At 38.1% G+C, this 20,000-nt stretch overlaps 1 protein-coding gene across 1 annotated transcript in view; it reads right to left on the bottom strand.

The window, feature by feature from the left end:
* Nucleotides 1-10,461, bottom strand: part of LOC122810604 (zinc finger E-box-binding homeobox 2-like) — a 603,498-nt gene extending 593,037 nt beyond the window's left edge. The window contains exon 1 of the mRNA XM_044082179.1: nt 10,069-10,461. Coding sequence (XP_043938114.1) covers nt 10,069-10,129 — 61 coding nt within the window. The 5' untranslated portion in view covers nt 10,130-10,461. The remainder of the gene's footprint in view (nt 1-10,068) is intronic.
* Nucleotides 10,462-20,000: the final 9,539 nt, after the last annotated feature.

A 20,000-nucleotide genomic window follows, 5' to 3' on the forward strand; every position in this document is an offset into this window, starting at 1 on the left:
GTGGACTTAATATCCATACTAATAACCTTTTACTACACATTAATGACAATACATCTAGAATACATTCTAAAGAATTTTAATATCAGGTAATTAACACAGGGTAGTTTCCTTAAGAATATTAGAAGTTTCAATAATTTGGATGAGTTTCAAATTATATTAAATAGCTGTGGAAAATACAAATTTATGACTCGAAGGCCTCCATGGCCACAGGCTCCATGATGACCTTATCTGAGTATTCTGAACCTTGAATTTAATTTGTTACACTACTATGTCATACTGTAATCATAACAGAGTACCACAAATATAAAAAATATATTTTTTGGGTGTAGATGCCATTTTATGTGAATGTGCATTGGTGATTTTGGTGAGGCACTTTACTGGAGATAACAGAAATCATGCAAACTTCAGTAAGTAAGTTACTACACCATGGATGTTGCTGCATACAGTTATCCCTAGGTCACCACTGTTGTTTTTACCATCTGACAGGGAGAAATACCCATAGTAAAGTAAATTGCATTCCTTTTGTTGTTAGATGCTTTTAGTCCTATTAAGTATAACATTGTTTTTCAGATGTACTATGAGAGAGTTCAGAATGAAAATGGATGGCACTGTCCACAGCCCTGGGTGAGAAGCTGAAGAGTATGCATCAAATAGCCAAATTCATTGTACAGTTTATGAAGTAATACAGAGTACTCACTAGACCATCAATATAAAAGTACTGTATAAGAATACATATCTGCATACAAATATGTTATTATGAAACTTAAGCTGCATCTGTGGTGTACAATGATAAACAGAAAAGACCTAGATGACCCAGTACTGAACAGCAGTCCTGGTGCTGGTGAAGCCTGTAAGGGAGAATGGGACCACATGATCACTGGTTGCTTGCCCACCTGGGGAGAGGCAGAAATTGCCATAGGGTAGGGGCACTGCTTGCAGCATTGTTGACCATGGGCTTGTACTTGGCTGTTCCAAACTGCTTACTAGTACTCAGGGGCTGCATGTGTAGCTGCTGCATGCACACAGTCAGGAAGGCATACTAGGCTGGCATGGTAATACAAGTCAGCTATCAGGATGGTAGGAGAGGGTCTGAGTAAATAGCCCAAGCTTGTATCATGCATAATGAGTCTTCTATGGTGGAGCTAATGGGCACTTCTCCAACTCTGAGATAATTTGTGTCATCCCTTAAATGCTGGGGATCAGGCAGGATAAAGCCAGGCCCTCAGACCAGTGGGAGGAATATAATCTGAATATGTAGGTCTGTTAATACAGGAAAACCTGCCTGCTGCTGGATGACAGTTCTCTTCAACTGGCTCTCATTTCTGTCCATGATCTCTTTGGAGGCACTGCAAGGGAAGAACAAAGTCAAAGCGTATGGGGGCTAATGGCTATCAGGTGTGGAAGAAGAAAAAACAGAAGGTAAAGTTACTGTGAAACACATCTGGGCAGGTGCAATATGAATAAGCCACTCTAGGCACTAGAGTTACTTGCTATAGCTCTGGGTATAGAAAACCAACACGAGTGCCGTTCTTGGAAATTCTTTAAGGAGTGAAAAGTTTTCATTTGTTATGTTTCATACTTGCATGTGCCAGAGGGTATGCACTTATTTAGCACCACTCACCACTGTGATTCTGGTATTTCTACCTCTGAACTGGCAATGTTTTTCACCTCTTCCTCCCCTTCTGCCTAATGTGGGGCAGGACTTGTCAAAAAGTTTAATTGGAATGTGAAGTTGGTATCTTGTACAACAGTGATCAGCACTCTGGTAGCTTACTTCTTTTCTTACACAAAATGCAAAATAAGTAAAACAAGACAGCTGGTATTCTTAGTTTCATGTCCAGATATGCAAAGGCTAGTAATTTTCTTAGCTGCTTATCAGGCTATCCTGCAAGGCCATAGATTTCAACCAGCTGCTCAGGGCTGGATTAACAAGGGGGTTGAGGGAGCTGCATTTCTAGGCCCACGTGTCTGAAAGGGGCCCTAATGCATCATCCACTTACACTTCAGTTTGAAATCACTTGCTATTGTCACACCAGATAAATAGGCCTCTCATAAACTTTACCTCCAAGCTCGTGAATTATGTAATCCTGCACTGCATCTCCCTTCCTAATACACATTAGATTGGGCTTCGTAGTACCCTGACAGAAATCAGTTTTCAAAGGTAGCACTGAAAAATGGAAATAAAAGCCTATGCTTTGTGAACACTCTGCACACAAGTATATATTTTTAACATACTTAGAAAGACCTTTGCAACAATTGGCCAAAGTGTGTACCTGTGTTAATCTCTAAGGCAGGTTATCCATAACCAGATCTTGCTGTCACACACATGCATAAAAAAATCCTCATTAAATTAATTTTCTCTGGGTATTACACCTATCTACTACATGCAATAAAAACAGCTGAATGCATTTTCTTGGAACATCAGTCACTCTGATTTCTGCATCTTGCATTATAAGAACGCACTTCCTTTCAGTTCTTGCAGCTTGCATTTAATTTAGAAAATAATAATATAGCCACGCTAAAGACCAACATTTAACTATGCATTTTAAGGAATAAAAATATAACCTCAAGTTCGAAATTTCAAGATCACCTAGAGGAATGATCAAAATGCAACTGAACAGACTTCCTCTAGTGAGGAAAGGGCACTGGCGTGAAACTGTAGATTGCAATGTTATCCTGAATGAAACAGATGGTCCCCAGCATAAACCACTGATAGCAACAATCAGCTGCAAACAACAATCAGAGAAGGCTCTAAGGTAAACAGAAACTACAATGAACACATGAAAGTTGACTGGAATGAAAGCACGTTCAAGGAAATTCTCCAGGCTGTATAACCTCAGTAAGAAGAGGAAATAGGTGGATCTGAAAAAAATAATATCAGTGTTTCAAAATAGCTTGTGTGAAGATGAAACTACCCAAATGTGGTCAGGTCAGGTATGAAAATAAGGCACATAAGGAAAGCTGGTGATGGAATGAATGCAGCAGTCCAAGAAGTTTTCAAAAGAAAGGAAAAGTGGGAGGTAGGAAAGATGGATCAGGCAAAGAAGAAATGCTAGATTATTAATAAAGTGGTTAGAATGATAAAGAGGAAGACTCAAAGGAATTCTACTGGCTTCTGGAAAGTAACTCAGCAGATGGCACAAAGTTGCCCTATCAGCTTGTTAGGCAATAGCAGAAAGATAAAGATAGTTGACAAGCTCTGTTCATAATTGATGCCAGCAGCAATTTGCTTATCAGCCCAGAGGGCATCAGGGGAAAAAAGGAGGAGTACTTCAATATGTGAAGAAAACCCTACAGATGCTGTACTGTCATGTGCGTAGCTTACCGTGATAGAGGAAGGAAGAGCTGCCCTAGAAGAAGTAGAAAGAGTACTAAAGAAGATGAAGTCAGGCAAAGCATCAGGCTCAGATGAAATGAATGCAGACATAATCAAGATATTGGGGCTTTGGATAAGAATTGGATCCTGTGGGTACTTGTGGCAGTATGGAACAATGCCAGTGTACAAGATTAAAGGAGGTATTCACAGCTGCATGTCGTAAAGAGGTATCACACTCTTGTTGCACTGCATGAAAGTGCTCAGGGGGACTGATGAAGGAAAACAGTGGAACAGCTTAACAGTTTCAAGTATTAGGTAAGTGTGGTTGAGAAGAAGAGAAATCTAAATAAGGAGGTCAAAGCTAAAATCAGAGGTTCTGCAGTGACTTGGCATAAAGTATCAGAGATCATGTGTGACAGCAGAATGCCAAAGAAGTGGAAAAGTAAGGTGTAAAAAACAAGGGGGAGACTGTGCTTATGTATGCCACAGAAATCTGGAGCAGAGTCAGAGCAGCTGAGGAAGCCTGTGGAGATGAAGAGGAAATGTCTGAGGGATGGGCAAAGAAATGAGGATGAAGTAGCCCCACTTACAGACAGGGTCAAGGAGAACAGATTAGAATGGTTTGGCCACATGTGCAGAAAAGCAGAAGGAAATTTGTTAAGGTGGATTTAGGGGAGATAGGGGAAAAAGGTGAGAGGAGACAAGGACATGTAGCCAAGAGATCTATGAATTGTACAACAGAAGACCTGAGGCAGGCAAGCATAACTGTCGAAGAAGGTAAGAGAGTGGTTCTGAAAAGAGAGAAGTGGCAACGATTAATGGACAAACCAACCCCATATAAAAATGGAAAAGAGTAGAATGATGATATTGATCGACGATTTCAAATAACAAAAAGTTTCATAAACTCTGCAACAGAAAACATTTTACTTGTATCCCCACAATATCATTAAATTTTAAATCATTAACCTGCTAATCCAAACACATAGTTCCAAACAGGGTTTGCAGTGTAATATGTGTACTTTGATTTAAAAAATGGGTGAGCTGACAAAGAGAATGCCAGAAGAATGAAGAGATAATGTAATATTTACAACAGGTACCAGAATTTATCACTGTATACTGTCAGCATACAGAAGGCCATCAGTTAATTCTATTTTAGAAGTACTTGAATCTCCAAAAAAGTAGGCAGATATTTATGGAATAATAAGACAACTGTATAATTAACATCAAACTGTAAAAATAAAACTAAAAGTTAAATCCATCCTGTCACCCACAACCCCTTTTCCAATTTTTGCACACAGGGTCGAGGCGTAACATCAACTGTGACAGTCATCTAGAACATTGGCTCTAGATAATTGTTGCTGTTGATGTCACACCCTGACCCCATGTGCAAAAATGGGAAAAAGAGGTGATGGATGGAAGAATGGATTTAGCTTTATTTTAGAGACTGAAATAAAACTAAATTACTTCCCAAAATGAAAACACATAAATAATATCCAAACCTAATGAATCTGCTATACTTCATATAGCATCTTATCAGTAACACTGCAGGAGTAAACAAACCATGGAGTATAAATGCATTTTTTCCAGTTTGCTCAAACTTCAGCTCTCCCCAATCTCATTCTGTAGTTATGTTACGTAGTTGCTGAAAGTGGTCTATAAATACATTCTCTGGAAGACTGGCAGACTATTATTTTTTGTCCAGCATGGCTCTGGGATCCAATACATTACAGCTGGAGATATTTTTAATATGTTATAGCTAGATTATATATTCCACATACCAGATTATATTTTGATTTGGGACAGATACTGCCAACAGTGATTTTTAGGGGATGGGCAGAAATATGACCAGCTGGTGTGAAAGCCCAAAATTTCTGGCTGCACAGCTGTATAATATTTCTTGAACTAATCCTACATGGAACGCTGACTTTAAACTGTTGCCTCTGTTAACCCCTCTGCCGTTTCCCGTGCCTAGAAAATATATCTCTAGTGATTCAGAGTTTGACCTATAAAAATATCTGAAGTTCATAGAAAATAAATAAATTAACACATGCTCAAAATATATTTGTTTATGGGATTGTTGCTTTCATTATGACCTACAAGTAGCGATAATGCATGGTAATGTGTGAAACAGCAAAACATAGCAAATGAATTGTAATGATAACTGTATCTCTGTTATGTGTGCGTCAGAACATAAGAATATTGGCAGGCATTATCCCTCAAATAACTATTATCTTGTTTGAAGCCATGTGGACACTAGAGAGTTCACAGCCTAGAATTGCTTCTAATAGGTTAACCACATGCCTCTTACATGGTATCCAAGTTCAAAGACACCCACAATCAGTATTCATCTGCTTGTACTATCTGTTAAAGGAAACAAAATTCTTCATACATGCAGCCATTGAAATCCACTGAAAGTCCTGGTGTATGAGAAATGCACACAAAACTAATCCCATAGTATAAACTATGAACCTATGTATTAAAAATGAATGTAAATAGTAGACGGCTATAATGTGCCTCGAATATGCCACATCCACGTGTGTTAAGTGCAGAATGTATAAATTATTAAATAAGCTTACTGTTGCTACAACATCTAAGATAAGACTTTTTAATCTTATAAATGTGACAACTGTTTGCATGAAGGATCTAGGAGGTCTGCCATTCCACTTTATAACATTCAAATAAATTGTGTATAGATAATTAAACATTTTAGACTTGCCAGTTATTCACTCTCTGCAGAGAACAGTTATCTCCAATATTTTATGTAAGAGATTCCTGTCATTTAATTATTAATGAGTTTTTAAAAATGTTTATTCCATGCAAATTACTATCCAAAATTAAGAAAAACATACATGCATGTTTACACACACAAATATAATATGTACAATATCTGTGCATGTACATTATACTTAATAAAACTATATAAACTGCAGAAGTATTGGGTGTCTGGGTACTTGTTTGTTAACAAAAACATCCAATAGCAGACGCACACTATAATTTTACAGTATGCCGTTAGTGATTTTACATAAAATTACTACAGAGTGTTCTGCTTCAGCAGTTTAATCAGCAGATTGTAATTTTAAATGATCGTCTTTGTTGCTGTGATTTACAAGATCAGTAAAAACATAAAAGAAATCCTGGACCAGGGTGACCAGAATACTCGAAGAATTCAGCCAGTACAAATTTACCAACTAGCACATTGCACATTGGCAAAATAACTTTCCTTCATGTATGCAATATAACAAGTGAAAACCGAATGTTATTAAGTATTGGCATCAAAGCGCTTAAGTTTTGCAATTTGGTTTAATGGGGCTATCTAATTATAGGATCATAGGAGGTTACTAGGCTATTGACCTGGAGATCATTTCAAGCCTAGCCATTTTATCCCAATGTAGTAACATTGACACTCTAGTCAGTACTCAGGATTGTATTTAGTAATGACTGCCCATGTCCAGGAGGGTTGTGGGCGCTATCCCCGGTAAGAATTTATGGTGCCCAATCCGGTCATCCAGGTTCAGGTTCCTTTTGAATAGTGTCATAGAGGTGCTCTGCTTCACATGAATTAGCGGCCTATTTCAAAGATGTGGCAGTCATTGGGAGACAGATCTGTCCCGCCAGCATGTCCTGTTCAAGTTGCAGGCCATATTTAGGTCCCTGTAATGGGTAGCTCTACTCCCATTTGATTTACGGATATGCAGAAGATTCATTAGGTTTGGATATGAGATTGCTCTGTAAGCCAGGCATAAGTCTCCCCTAAGAAGTCTGTATGATACGGAGTATAGTGACAGGGACTTTAGTCGATCTGTGTAAGGCATGTGCTGGAGTCCCTTGATCGTCTTCGTTAGAAACCTCTGAAGTCTTTCCAATTGCTGCAGGTACTTTATATTGCACATGCCGAAAGGGGCATTATACTCAATTATGAGCCTGATTAGTGACGAGTATAGAGGGGTTATAATTTCCTAATGTCCATTTTAGCAATAGTAATCAGTCTCTTCCACCCATTAAAAGGTGCAGATTAATAACACAGCATACCATGTAGCATTTCTCACATCACAGTAGAATGTGTGACAGCAGCTTGTGACACTTTCTGACAGGTTCTATGTAAAACAGCCTTATTAATTTCAGAACTAAATCCAGATTCTGACACAGGCCTTTTATTTACAACATATGTCAGTTAAACGTGAATGATATACTCAGTTATTTTTTTTACAAATAAAGTGTAAAAAAATTTATTTATGAATATAAATACAGATAATTTAATCTTAAAAAATTATGAGGCAAGGGCTGCCTGCCTGTTTTAAATTTTAAATGGACATGCTTTCTGAATATCTATGATCAAATTGTTGGTGTTTAATCAGCACAACATTTTTGTTTATTTCCTACATTTTCTGGTGTAAAAGACAAGATGAAGGGGCAGACAGTGTTGGGGCAGCTGAAAGTATTGTTCCTTCATGACCTTTGTCTTATCAAACCTTAAGGAGCAAGGGAACAGCAGTCTTAATGCCAGGATCCAAGTAGATATGTTATCTGTGAACACTGCACCACCAAAGTATCATGTTGTTTCATAAGAAAAAATGGCTTGGCACACATACTTTTTTGTCGCCAAAACTACCTATGAACATCTGGAGCTGGGCTTGTAGAATGAACTAAACCTTTCGGCTGCTGTACATGATAGGACAAAAGCCCTCATGCTGACACTTTCACAATCTCACTTATCTTGATCAAAAGAGAAAACTGTATTTGTTTTAATCATAATTAACAACAGCTTAAGAAATAATTGGCATCTGACTGCTGAAAACAGGCCATATTATAGGCAATCAACAAAAAGTTAATAAAAAAAAAAAAAAAACAGTTACATGGAAGGCATATGAATGATGCTACCTAAAGTGTACAACTTACAGGGTTCTGAATAGTTAATTGGTAACAAAGTTTCATGGAATTGTAAATCCTGGTGCAGGAAAGAGACAATATAAAAGTAAATAGTATACACAAGCAGCATTTTCTGTTCTCACAAAGTCTGGATTTCACTGAATAAGAAGGGGATGCAGCAGTATTCCACAGAGTAAGGAATTCCAGCCTTTGAAATAAAATTTCATATTAAACTGCTTTTCTCATCGACATGGTCTTTACTGTAGTACATGTCCACATCTCCACTGTTTAAGATACATCTGACTAATTTATATCAAGTACTGTACATAAGTGGGCAGAAGGTCGTTCTAGGGTTACCACCTGTCCTCTTTTATGAGAAGAATCCTGGTATGGACAGTTGTGTCCTATGGGTGAAAAAAATGGAAAAATGGCAAATGCCCTGTGATTTTTAGGACAAAAATATGATCTAATTTTCTTTTCATAGTTCCATAAAACAATTAGTTTATATCTGAAGTACTTAATTACTTAATATTATATGAAACAGCAGAAATCAAATTCTACAAAACTGTTCTCTTATTTTTGCAAAAAAATTATAGTCCAGTCATTTCTACTGGTTGTGGGTTCGAGTTGTACTGCAAAATTCCACATTTCCATAAAAAAAGTCCTACTTTGGTAGGGTAAAAACGATGACAAACCTAGGTCCTACCTCTACACATGGATGTTATAAAGCAGTATGGGCTGATATTTACCCTTGCCACGCAAAATGCTGATGTGCTTAAAACTGCCCATTCCTAAATAGCAGATCCTACAGCTGTAGGTAACCGTTATTTGGGACCCAGCGCAAACAAGGTGCTACGCCCGGTGAACCAGTATCAAGTAGGGAAGGCTGACATCCATGCACAAGAGACAACATTCACACTATTTGCTTTGCCTTCATTTTTTGTTTCACTTTCTTAAAGAAACGTGTCTAGTTAGTCACAAACAAGAGAAAAAGAAAATGACGACACCCAATCCACGCACTTCATTGTTAATATTAGCAAAGAAAGACGCGACAGTTAAGATTTCCACATCTAACTTGAGTTACTTTTGCACTGGAAGACTGGACAGAGATTCATCAATCCGTTAGCTCTTGCACGTTCAGCTGTACACATTCCTCTCTACATACACCTCTGCTATACTTTTTAGTCTCGGCTAGGCACATTAACTACTCCAAAGTGGTCTCACAGTTTTGTTGAGAAGATGAAATCAGTCAGAGCTGCTTATCATACACAAAACATCTTTCACTTGCTACACATTGGTAATGCGACATTGTCATGCAACCACACTAAGCATGTACCCCATCAAACACTCACATGTTTGTGTTATAAAATTTCGGGTTGGTGTACATGTAACTGTCTTTAACTTTCGAGTGACTTTTACAGTGAGAAAAAAACATGCTGCTTAGAATGGCTATTTAATATGACTTTTATTTGTTTTACATATAGGTTTCTGAACGGTTAGGACCCTTGATAATCAATAAGAATGAAATTATTTCACCAAGTACAAACTAAGCATATAACTGAAGGTATCCCAAAAGCAGAACGCAACTTCAGTCTTTGTACCCTAATGAATGGGGTTCCAGTTTTACAAAAACTGATTACCTGAGTTTTATTTTCCAAAGTGTAGTGCCCATATTTTAAGAGCTGGGTGGGGCCCTATCCAAGTTCAAAGGTAGAACAGCCCAGAGTGCACCTTAGTTACCAACCTTCTAATGTGGGCGCGTCACGCACGAGGACTTGCACAGCTTAACCTCCATGTAAGTGTATCAGCCTATTTGGTGGTTACTACTTAGAAAAATGTCCTGAGGTAATAAACTTATGATAAACATGCCGTTTTGTTACTCCTACCGTGATTTCTCCTAGGGTATGGCTGCTTTCTTCTTTTGCCCCTGGGTGTCTCTTCTGCCATGCTGGTGGTGAATGATCCTGTGTTGATGCGTCCTGAGGTGATTTGGATGAAGGAATAAAGTTTCTCCTAGGCTGTCAGCCTGTGCTTGAAACCGAGTCTTAACACGCAGTACGTAGCGGTACCCTAAGTGTAGTGTAGGTAGTCCCTGTCCTCATGCTGATAACTGTTGTTCCGTTACTTTCCTCACTAGGCGCGAGCAGTAGGAGCGCACAGTGCGAGAGATCGAGTCCCCCTGGAGGAGGTGGTGCCTGTCCGGGCTCCTGTGATGTCATCGCTATCTTTCACCAGTGTGGGGGCTGTCGAAGAGCTCGAATGAGTCAAGGAAATATTTCATCAAGTAGTGCGTGAGAAAAATTATCACTCCTGGGCTGAGTTAAGAAAGAACGAGTATGTTATGTATGTATGTTTTTTTTTTTTTTTTTTTGGGGGGGGGGCGTTGAAACATTTTTACTCTGACTCTTGCTGTGGGATATTAGAAACCGGACAATTTACCAATATTGCTACCTTGTCCTATTCCTCTTGGCGGCTACTCTCTTCCTAGCCACTTTTTCCTGTAGATAAGGACCAGAACTGTTCACACGCTTACATAGTCATAGAGTTTACAAATATAGAGACCTAAAACGGTGCAAACTAGGTCACCTTTCTTGTTTTTATGGTAGTTCATAAAAGGGGAGTCAGCTTCTCACGCTGAAATGCTATAGCAGAAGTTATGTTATCACTTAGTTTTTCATGTGGCTTAAAGTTGTGTCGGACTAGAAGAAGAAATCTTAGTCTCATGAGACAGTTGGGTTCATTTCTGGAGATCATAAAATATTCATTAAAAGGTGGTACACACCCTGTCTGACATTAAAACAACACCGTGTGTTATTAACGTCGATGCAGAGCATGCTGAGGAAACAAGCCTGGTGGGAGGTATATGATGAGCAGAATATAGAGTGGGAGTTTATATTTTATGAGTAGTGAACTAATATTAAATAATATAAGTCACTGATTGGTGTGGGATAAGACTATATATATATATATATATATATATATACACACACACACACACACATACATACACACACACACACGCACATATATTTATATATATATATATATATATATATATATATATATATTGAAAAAAACTGTAAATGCCTGGAATGTTATACCACCGTCAAGAAAGAAAATGACCTGACAACACACAAGATGCTAATCTGATTGAGAAGTAAAATAATTAACTTTTCTTAAAGCTTTATTTTAATGGCAATATATTACTAAATTTAAGAGAGGGTCAACATTTCTAGCTTAAAAACTTGAGGAAATGTTTTACTGCAGGAGTAGTAAAGAAAAGCTCCACAACATTAATGAGGTAAACATGACTGTAGAAATATTTTTTAGTCAGTAGCAATCACGTGGATGTGGTGGAAGTGAAGTTATCTACTCTAGGTAATTTGTACCTTACACTTTTGGAACCCTGAGTATCAAAATAGTTTTGATGCTATGAGTGGTTGTGGAAGTAGCATATTAATTTCATCCAGTTTCTACTACCTGCTATGGAGTACTGGAGTAATGGGTGCTAAGGCATATTACTGATCCTGGATGGGATCAAGCTGTCCCAGCAAGTGATGGGTGTAAAGCATGATGCTGTTCCTGGGTAGGATCAATCTATCCCAACAAGTGATGGGTGTAAGGGATGGTGCTATTCCTTTATAGGAATCAACCTGTCCCAGCAAGTGATGAGTGTACTCATACCAGCATGTGATGGGTGTAAGGCATGGTGCTATTCCTGGATGGAATCAACCTATCCCAGCAGGCAATGGGTGTAAGAAATGGTGCTAATCTTGGATAGGATCAACCTATCCCAGCCTGTAATGGGTGTTAAGGCATGGTGTTATTTCTGGTTGGGATTAACCTATCCCAGCAAGTAGTGGGTGTAAGGCATGGTGCTGTTCCTGGATGGGATTAACCTATCCCGGCAAGTGATGGGTGTACAGAATGATGCTATTCCTTTATAGAAATCAGCCTATCCCAGCAGGCAATGGGTGTAAGTTATGGTGTTATTTATGGCTGAGATCAACATATCCCAGCAAGTAATGGATGTAAGGCATGGTGCTGCTCCTGAATGGGATTCCACTTGGTCACAGGACATTTACATTCATATGCGTATACACACACACACACACACACACACACACACACACACAATCTGAAGGCTATTGTTTCAACCTGTCAAATGATTAACCTTAAAACTCCTCAGAAAAAAAATGCTTCACTGGTAGGATCATATGCCTCAACCTTACCTCATTTTACATCATGAAAATGCCCCATTTCACACTGAAAATGTCTATAACATAGCTGCTCTTAAGATGTTAAGCAAAATTGCACAGTAAATAGCAACAAGTTATATTGTTAGACTAACAAAGCAGTACAACAACATATTTATTCAGCAGTAAGTTTTCTAGTTAAACTTGGTGATTGCTCAACATTTTCCCCAGTTGTTTCACAACTTATTAACTATATTGAGAGGCACTGTTCCACATTTGGAAGATTAAAGTGAAGTGAGAGCTATAGGTGTGATAGAGCATTCCACTTCCACATACATACTCACTATCGCAATAAGTGACTGGTAATGAGCACATAGGACGGCATTGTGGTTATCCATCCTTCTTAGGAAGGTCTTCTACACATGAAACAAATCAAGGTGTCTAATGAACTGATAGGGGCAACTGCTGTACATACAGAAATGTCAGCAAACAGCTAATCTGCAAATTTCATGAAGTATACACAAGTCAGATCTGCACATTTCATGAAGTATACAGAAGTTAGATTGTTAGGCTCTATTCCTTCTTCCAGAATATCAGCAACCTGGCTGGTCAGGATAAGCCTAAGGCTGACATTCTGGTTACAACTTGAATAAATAGCTAAATGATTTGCTAGCCTTTTTTCATTGAAAACCATCTACACTATGGTGACCTGGTACACCAACAAACTAAAACGTTTTTGTGTACCAGTTAAAATGCATAAAAGTTTTTGCTCAATTTCTTCCTAGTAATCTTGTAATGACAACTTTTTTTTCAAAATTTCTATAGGAATACACTGCATTTGTTAGCATCATTCTAACAAATATAATGAACATTTCTCTTTCATCCTGTGCATTCCCGGACCTATGGAAATAATGCAGTCTCCAGGGTATTTTCACTTTTCAAAAGGTTGAATAAGATATAAATTGAGTTGCACCGTATGTTTAAATTTTTCATCAATCTAATCTCCTTGAAAAAGCACCAGTGTCATAACTATAAGCTTATTTAACAGAGTATTACCTCTTAGCTGTGCAAAAACACAGGTCCATGGGATATGGCACCAATGTCCCTTACAAACCATCTGTTTATGACTATTGACAATGTTTGAGTCAGCGGGGTAGTCTTCATGTATCTAATAAAGACGACTAACAGTGCTTCACATAGCAGCCTCCTCCCGTAGCGGAGCTGTCATTCACTGACTAACACTTTGGTACATTGGGTTGACTGGCTAATACCTCTGTTCATTGGGTTGACTGGGTAACACCTCTGTACAATGGGTTGAGAGCTACAGCAGCTTCAGAACTTTCCATACCCATACAGCTGATTCCAAGTATTGTTCCCACCTTATTTATACTACTGTAAGTCAAGGGTCATTTTTTATTTATTTTTTATTTAACATTTGTTAACCGGGAAAGTCCGACTAGGTTCCACAGAGCATGTTTTCAGCGGAGGCCCAGGGAGAGATGCTCCAGATGCATGTCTTTAGAATGTGGGAGGAAACTGGAGTACCCGAAGGAAAACCATGCGAATGCAGGGAGAACATGCAAACTCCGCAGAGAAGGCACCCCAGCCGAGAATCGAACTAGAGAACCTCTTGCTGTGAGGCGACAACGTTAACAGCTGCACCACTGCGCTGCCCCATTGATAAGCCCATTACCTTTTACCATTTTTATCAACATCTAAAAATAAACAACACTTGACATGAAAGGTAAGCCTCATGTTTATCAAATGGCATCAAACATTAAGGTATATAACATAGTTATAAACTGCATCACTTCATGGACCTTTACCCTGCCAGACAAAGCAATCCACCAACCTTCTCTAGCCAAAATAGCATTTGTTGCTCCACTTCTAACTCCTGATTGTATCACATGCATACTCATATGTACAGATCTTTTCTTTACTAAGGTGCCAGACTTGGGGTGCTGGTTCTGAAATCATGGCTTCTCAGTTCACTATCACAAAAGTAAAAATGCTATATTTGGGACTCATAAGAGGCAAGCATGAGTACCATTTAAATGTTGGATTACTGTTCCTAATAGAACAAACTTCAAGTTAATGCAGTAATATGAATACATTGCTTTGACCCATTGTTGATATATGACCAACAACATCAAAGCTCATCTAATAATACGCAGCAAAGATTTCAGCTATATATCTGAAGCAAGGTATACTTCTGGAAAGACAGTTTTCTTTTCTGGTACATTTAACTCTGCCATTTATTATCTGGCAGTCATGAGGGCCTGTAAAAATAAAACAGGCTCATGCAATGTGTTTAAATAAGAAGTACTTTTTGGTTAACCTCTAGTCTATACAAGAGAAAAATGTCAGTACGTTAGCTAATTGTGTAGCTATAAAATAACTTATTTAGGAATATTTGGTTTAAGACAGCTACAAAATTGTAATGTAATAATAATGCCACTGGAACCTCCTACTGCAGCCATCACTGTATCTCCCTTAAAGAGCTAAACTGGCTAGAACTCCCACAACTCCTTCACTTTAATCAACTCACCCTCACTCATAAACTTTTTAACCACCCCCTTAACATCCCTTCCCTTCAAACCCTTCTCCAACCTTATCACTCCACTAAGTTCATAGGTTGGTACTAGGCTATTGGCCCTAGGGCCTATATAAGCCTAGCCAAATGGCACCCTGGCTTTTGCCACCCAAGAAAATTATTTTCCTGTGCCCCTGTCAAGCAGAGCCACAGAAATGAACCCCAGGGTGAAGTTCCAATCTCCCATCCAATCATCAAGATTTTTCTTGAAGAGTGCTAATGAGGATTTGTTTGATATAGATAGGTAGTTTGTTCCAGAGTATGGGAAGTCTCTGAGACATCAATGAAAAAGGAACGTGTCCAAGGTAAAACTAATAATCCTAATAACGGACACAAACCGGAAACACTGGCACTTCAAAAACAGTCCATCACAGTATGGAATTGCTGAAAAGAACTTATTTCCTCTAGTTACATCCAAAATCGCCACAAACCACAGGTAAAAAACAAAAACTGGTTGGAACTCCAAACATGCTGTTGCAGAAATCAGTCCAAATGTTACCACAGCTTTAACGTTTATTCACTCTGTTTTCGTTACACAACTTCATCAGAAGCATACAAGGTCCTCCCCACAATACCTTATATACCTGAACCAATTACCAAATTAATTGGTTTCCTAGTTAAAAAGACATACAGTCTTAAAGCTTTGAAAGTTGTTATAAAAATCTTGTTAAAATTCTTTGTGTTTAATATGTTAGTAAAAATATATACCAACACTCTAACACCATTAAATACACATAGTTCACATAAATATAATTAGAAGTGCAATATAAACAGTTTAAAAAAATTGTTTTAAAACCAAAACCTTCTCAAATTACCAGTGAAAAGCAATAAGAGATTGTTTTTCCTAGGTCTTATTTTGTTAGAGTTTGGCTGCTCTTAGTTTAAGTACAGGTCCCAGGGATATCATACCATTCAAACCAGGGGACTTGGTCGCTTCAAGGGTGATTTGCCAGTAAAGCTCCCTGTATTCAACCCTGGTCTCCCACATACCACCCCTGGGGTCAACATCAACCACTTCTAAAACAAAAAACTGGAACTTTGCCTTAATACATTGTTTGGAATGTTTAAAAAGGGCGTTACTTTCTTTACTGGTTCTGATCTCATATAGGTGTTCGTATATTCTTTTTTTAAGGGGTCTCTCACTTTTCCCTATATAAAATGAGTTACATGCTGTGCATACAGCTAAGTAAATAATCCCCTTGGTGTTACAATTTGCAAATACGTTCATATATAACCTTCTGTTTCTAGCTTGTAAAAAGTAACTGTCACCTACAACGATATAGGAACAGTATTTACAGTTTCCACATTTGAATAAACCTTTTTTCTTGGATGAGTTATTTGAGCTAGGACCCTTGTGACCTCTTTCTATTAGGTTTTTAATAGTATTTCCCCTCTTGTATACAAATTTCAAGGGGTCAGTAAATATACATTCTAGGTCAGAAATTTTGGAAAAGTTTTCCCATTCATTGTGTATAATATTTCTAACTTTTGATGTTTGTCCATCATAGGTCATTACTAACCCATTGTTGTAGGTCGACGTTGTCCTATGCTCACTAACCATGCCCATATAATTGTTGTTGTTACCTAAAATGGGTGCAAATCTAGAGTCCCTCCCTGTTAGAACTTCCTGAAGTAGGTCATTAAAAAGTTGGTTTGGGTACCCCCTTTCCAAAAATTGAGTTCTTAACCATTCACATTCCTGTTGGAAATGTTCATTTTCTGAGGACATCCTGCTAATTCTAACCAACTGACCCTTTAATACTCCTTTCTTCTGGAAGTAAGGGTGCGAGCTGGTATAATGCAGGTAAGAGTTGGAAAAGGTTTCTTTCCTAAATACTCTTGATACAAACTTGTTCCCATTTTTTGCAATGGAAATATCCAAATAATTAAGGCGGTTCTTATCAAAATTATGTGTGAACCTAAAAAATTCCGTTGTATTGTTCAGATAGTTGACCATTTCAACAAATGTGTTCACGTCTCCCTTCCACAGAAAACACAGATCGTCCAGAAACCTCCCATAAAATAACCATTGTTCTTTGTATATAGAATTGAACAAAAATTTGTTCTCCCAGTAGGCCATAATTATATTTGCGTAGGTGGGAGCACAGGGTGCCCCCATTGCTACGCCCTTTACCTGTTTGAAGTATTCCCCTGAGAAATAGATGAAATTGTTTTTTAGTATAACTTCCATAAGGGTTAAAACTGTTCTAAATTCGTTGTTATTTAATTCTTTGGATTCAACCAGCATTTCCTCAAACCATTCCATCCCTGTCTCATGGGGAATACTGGTGAATAAGTCCACCACATCCATTGTTCCAAAAGACAAACTGTCACTACACAAGGAATGGTCCAACTTTCTTAGCAAATCCCAAGAATCTTTTAAAATGTTATTGTTGTTCGTGACCAATTTCTTGATTTTCATATCTACGTATTTGGCCAATGGTGCAGTAACTGAATTGTCAGCTGCCACTATGGCTCTAAGGGGTGGATCTCTAGTATCTTTGTGTGTCTTCGGTATGCCAAAAATAACTGGTATTTTTGGCTTGTCTACATACAGGTATCTGAAGGTTGCTTGGTCTATCAGACCCTCCAACAGTAAGTCGTTAAGGACTAAGTGAATCTTTCCATAGGCGATGTTAATTTCGTTAATAGAAGTCCTTAGGTATTTCTCAGTGTTATTCAAAATTTCCATCATCTTTCCCTCATAGGTAATCTGGTCCATGAGGACGACACCCCCTCCCTTGTCTGGTTTCATCACCCGCAATTCTCTATTGTTACATAAATCATCCAATAGTGTTTTTTCTTCTTGGGTTAAATTGTTTTTAACAAACCCATGGGTGAGAGAAGTTCTTATCTTATGTTCTATAAGATTCTCAAAATTTCTTAATTAGGGGTGCAAGGGGGGTCGTAAGTGCTCTTTCTCCTAAGACTATTAGTATAGTTAGTCTTGTAATTGTCATGAAACATTATTTCCAAATTCTTTTTTCTAAGGAACATCTTAACATCAATTAACAATTTAAACATGTTGGTTTTCCTTGATGGAATGAAACCAAACCCTTTCGAAAATACATTAAAGGTGGTTTCAGAAACTGGATAACTAGAATAATTGAAAATGGTGAAATTTTTGTAGGTCCACTTGAAACCAGAGTTAACTATCCCTTCCACTAATTCCACTTGGTTGTGTTTCTCCCCTGGGGTCTCCTCTGGTAACCTTGGTAGTTTTTTGAATAGGGTTCAGTATTGTTTTTGGACCTAAGCCTTTCTGACCTTCTAAGTGGTGGAAACTCTCTGTCATAATTCTCGTTGTCATAAAAAACTTCCTCACTATTATCTGGACCTTCTTGGAAGTTCCCATAGTTCCTGTTACCCTTGGGTTTAGGATAGTGTGTCTTAGTCCTGTATTCATTCAGGTCCCTCTCAATTTTGTTCCATTTCCTGTTTTGTACCTCAATACATTTGGTTTCAATGTTGTTGAGCAGTTTAAAATACTTTGCTTTTTCCTCATTAATACTAAATGCCAGGTCATTAACAATGCCTGTATTTAACTGTTCAATCTTGCTTTGTAATTTCACAATTTCTTTCTCATTATTTTTTATAATAGCCTTCATAATGTCTCTACCACATTTCTCAAATGCCATTATTAAATCACTGTGAAAGTCACTGCCCTCCAAAACATTGTTGGGATATTTAAATATTCTAAGACCTTTGGGGATAATATTTACAGATAAACAGTGTCTTAAATATGAGTTGTCCATCTCTAACATCTTGTATTTGTAAAAGAAAAAATCAAAGTCTTCTAACATGGTTTTGTAAGTCCCATAGTAAATGTTACTCGTTGCTTTTTTGTTAAAATCAAATTTTGCATTAAATACTTCTGCAAACAGTTTTTTTGAAGTACCTGTGGTTGTGTTACTTCCCCCACGTGTTGGTACATCCGTTGGTGAAGAAGGACTCCCTCGTTCGTCGCCCGTCATATTTTCCGGTCCATTCGGACTAAATATCCTCGGTAATCCATCGAAACTGGAATTTGTAGCACCTTTCGGTTCCCTGGATCTTGTTCCACCTCCGTTGGTACTGGGGCCCTTCACATTCCGCTTCTCCATTTCCTGGTTAACTGGGGGAGTGAAGGACGACAAAAGCGTCGTCATGGATTGGCTCAGTGGTGTCAGCAGACCAACCAACTGTGTTAGCTGACCCACTAGTTTCCGTAGTTCACCAGTATCTGTACTGCGTTGTCCATGGTCCGGACAAGTAGTGCCGGTGGTTTCCATCCTGTTACAAACAAGTAATCAATGAAAAAGGAACGTGTCCAAGGTAAAACTAATAATCCTAATAACGGACACAAACCGGAAACACTGGCACTTCAAAAACAGTCCATCACAGTATTGAATTGCTGAAAAGAACTTCTTTCCTCTAGTTACATCCAAAATCGCCACAAACCACAGGTAAAAAACAAAAACTGGTTGGAACTCCAAACACGCTGTTGCAGAAATCAGTCCAAATGTTACCACAGCTTTAACGTTTATTCACTCCGTTTTCGTTACACAACTTCATCAGAAGCATACAAGGTCCTCCCCACAATACCTTATATACCTGAACCAATTACCAAATTAATTGGTTTCCTAGTTAAAAAGACATACAGTCTTAAAGCTTTGAAAGTTGTTATAAAAAACTTGTTAAAATTCTTTGTGTTTAATATGTTAGTAAAAATATATACCAACACTCTAACACCATTAAATACACATAGTTCACATAAATATAATTAGAAGTGCAATATAAACAGTTTAAAAAAATTGTTTTAAAACCAAAACCTTCTCAAATTACCAGTGAAAAGCAATAAGAGATTGTTTTTCCAAGGTCTTATTTTGTTAGAGTTTGGCTGCTCTTAGTTTAAGTACAGGTCCCAGGGATATCATACCATTCAAATCAGGGGACTTGGTCGCTTCAAGGGTGATTTGCCAGTAAAGCTCCCTGTATTCAACCCTGGTCTCCCACATACCACCCCTGGGGTCAACATCAACCACTTCTA

This window comes from Protopterus annectens, chromosome 9.part0 (assembly GCF_019279795.1).
Source record: "Protopterus annectens isolate FY-2018-M chromosome 9.part0, PAN1.0, whole genome shotgun sequence".
Taxonomy (NCBI): domain Eukaryota; kingdom Metazoa; phylum Chordata; order Ceratodontiformes; family Protopteridae; genus Protopterus; species Protopterus annectens.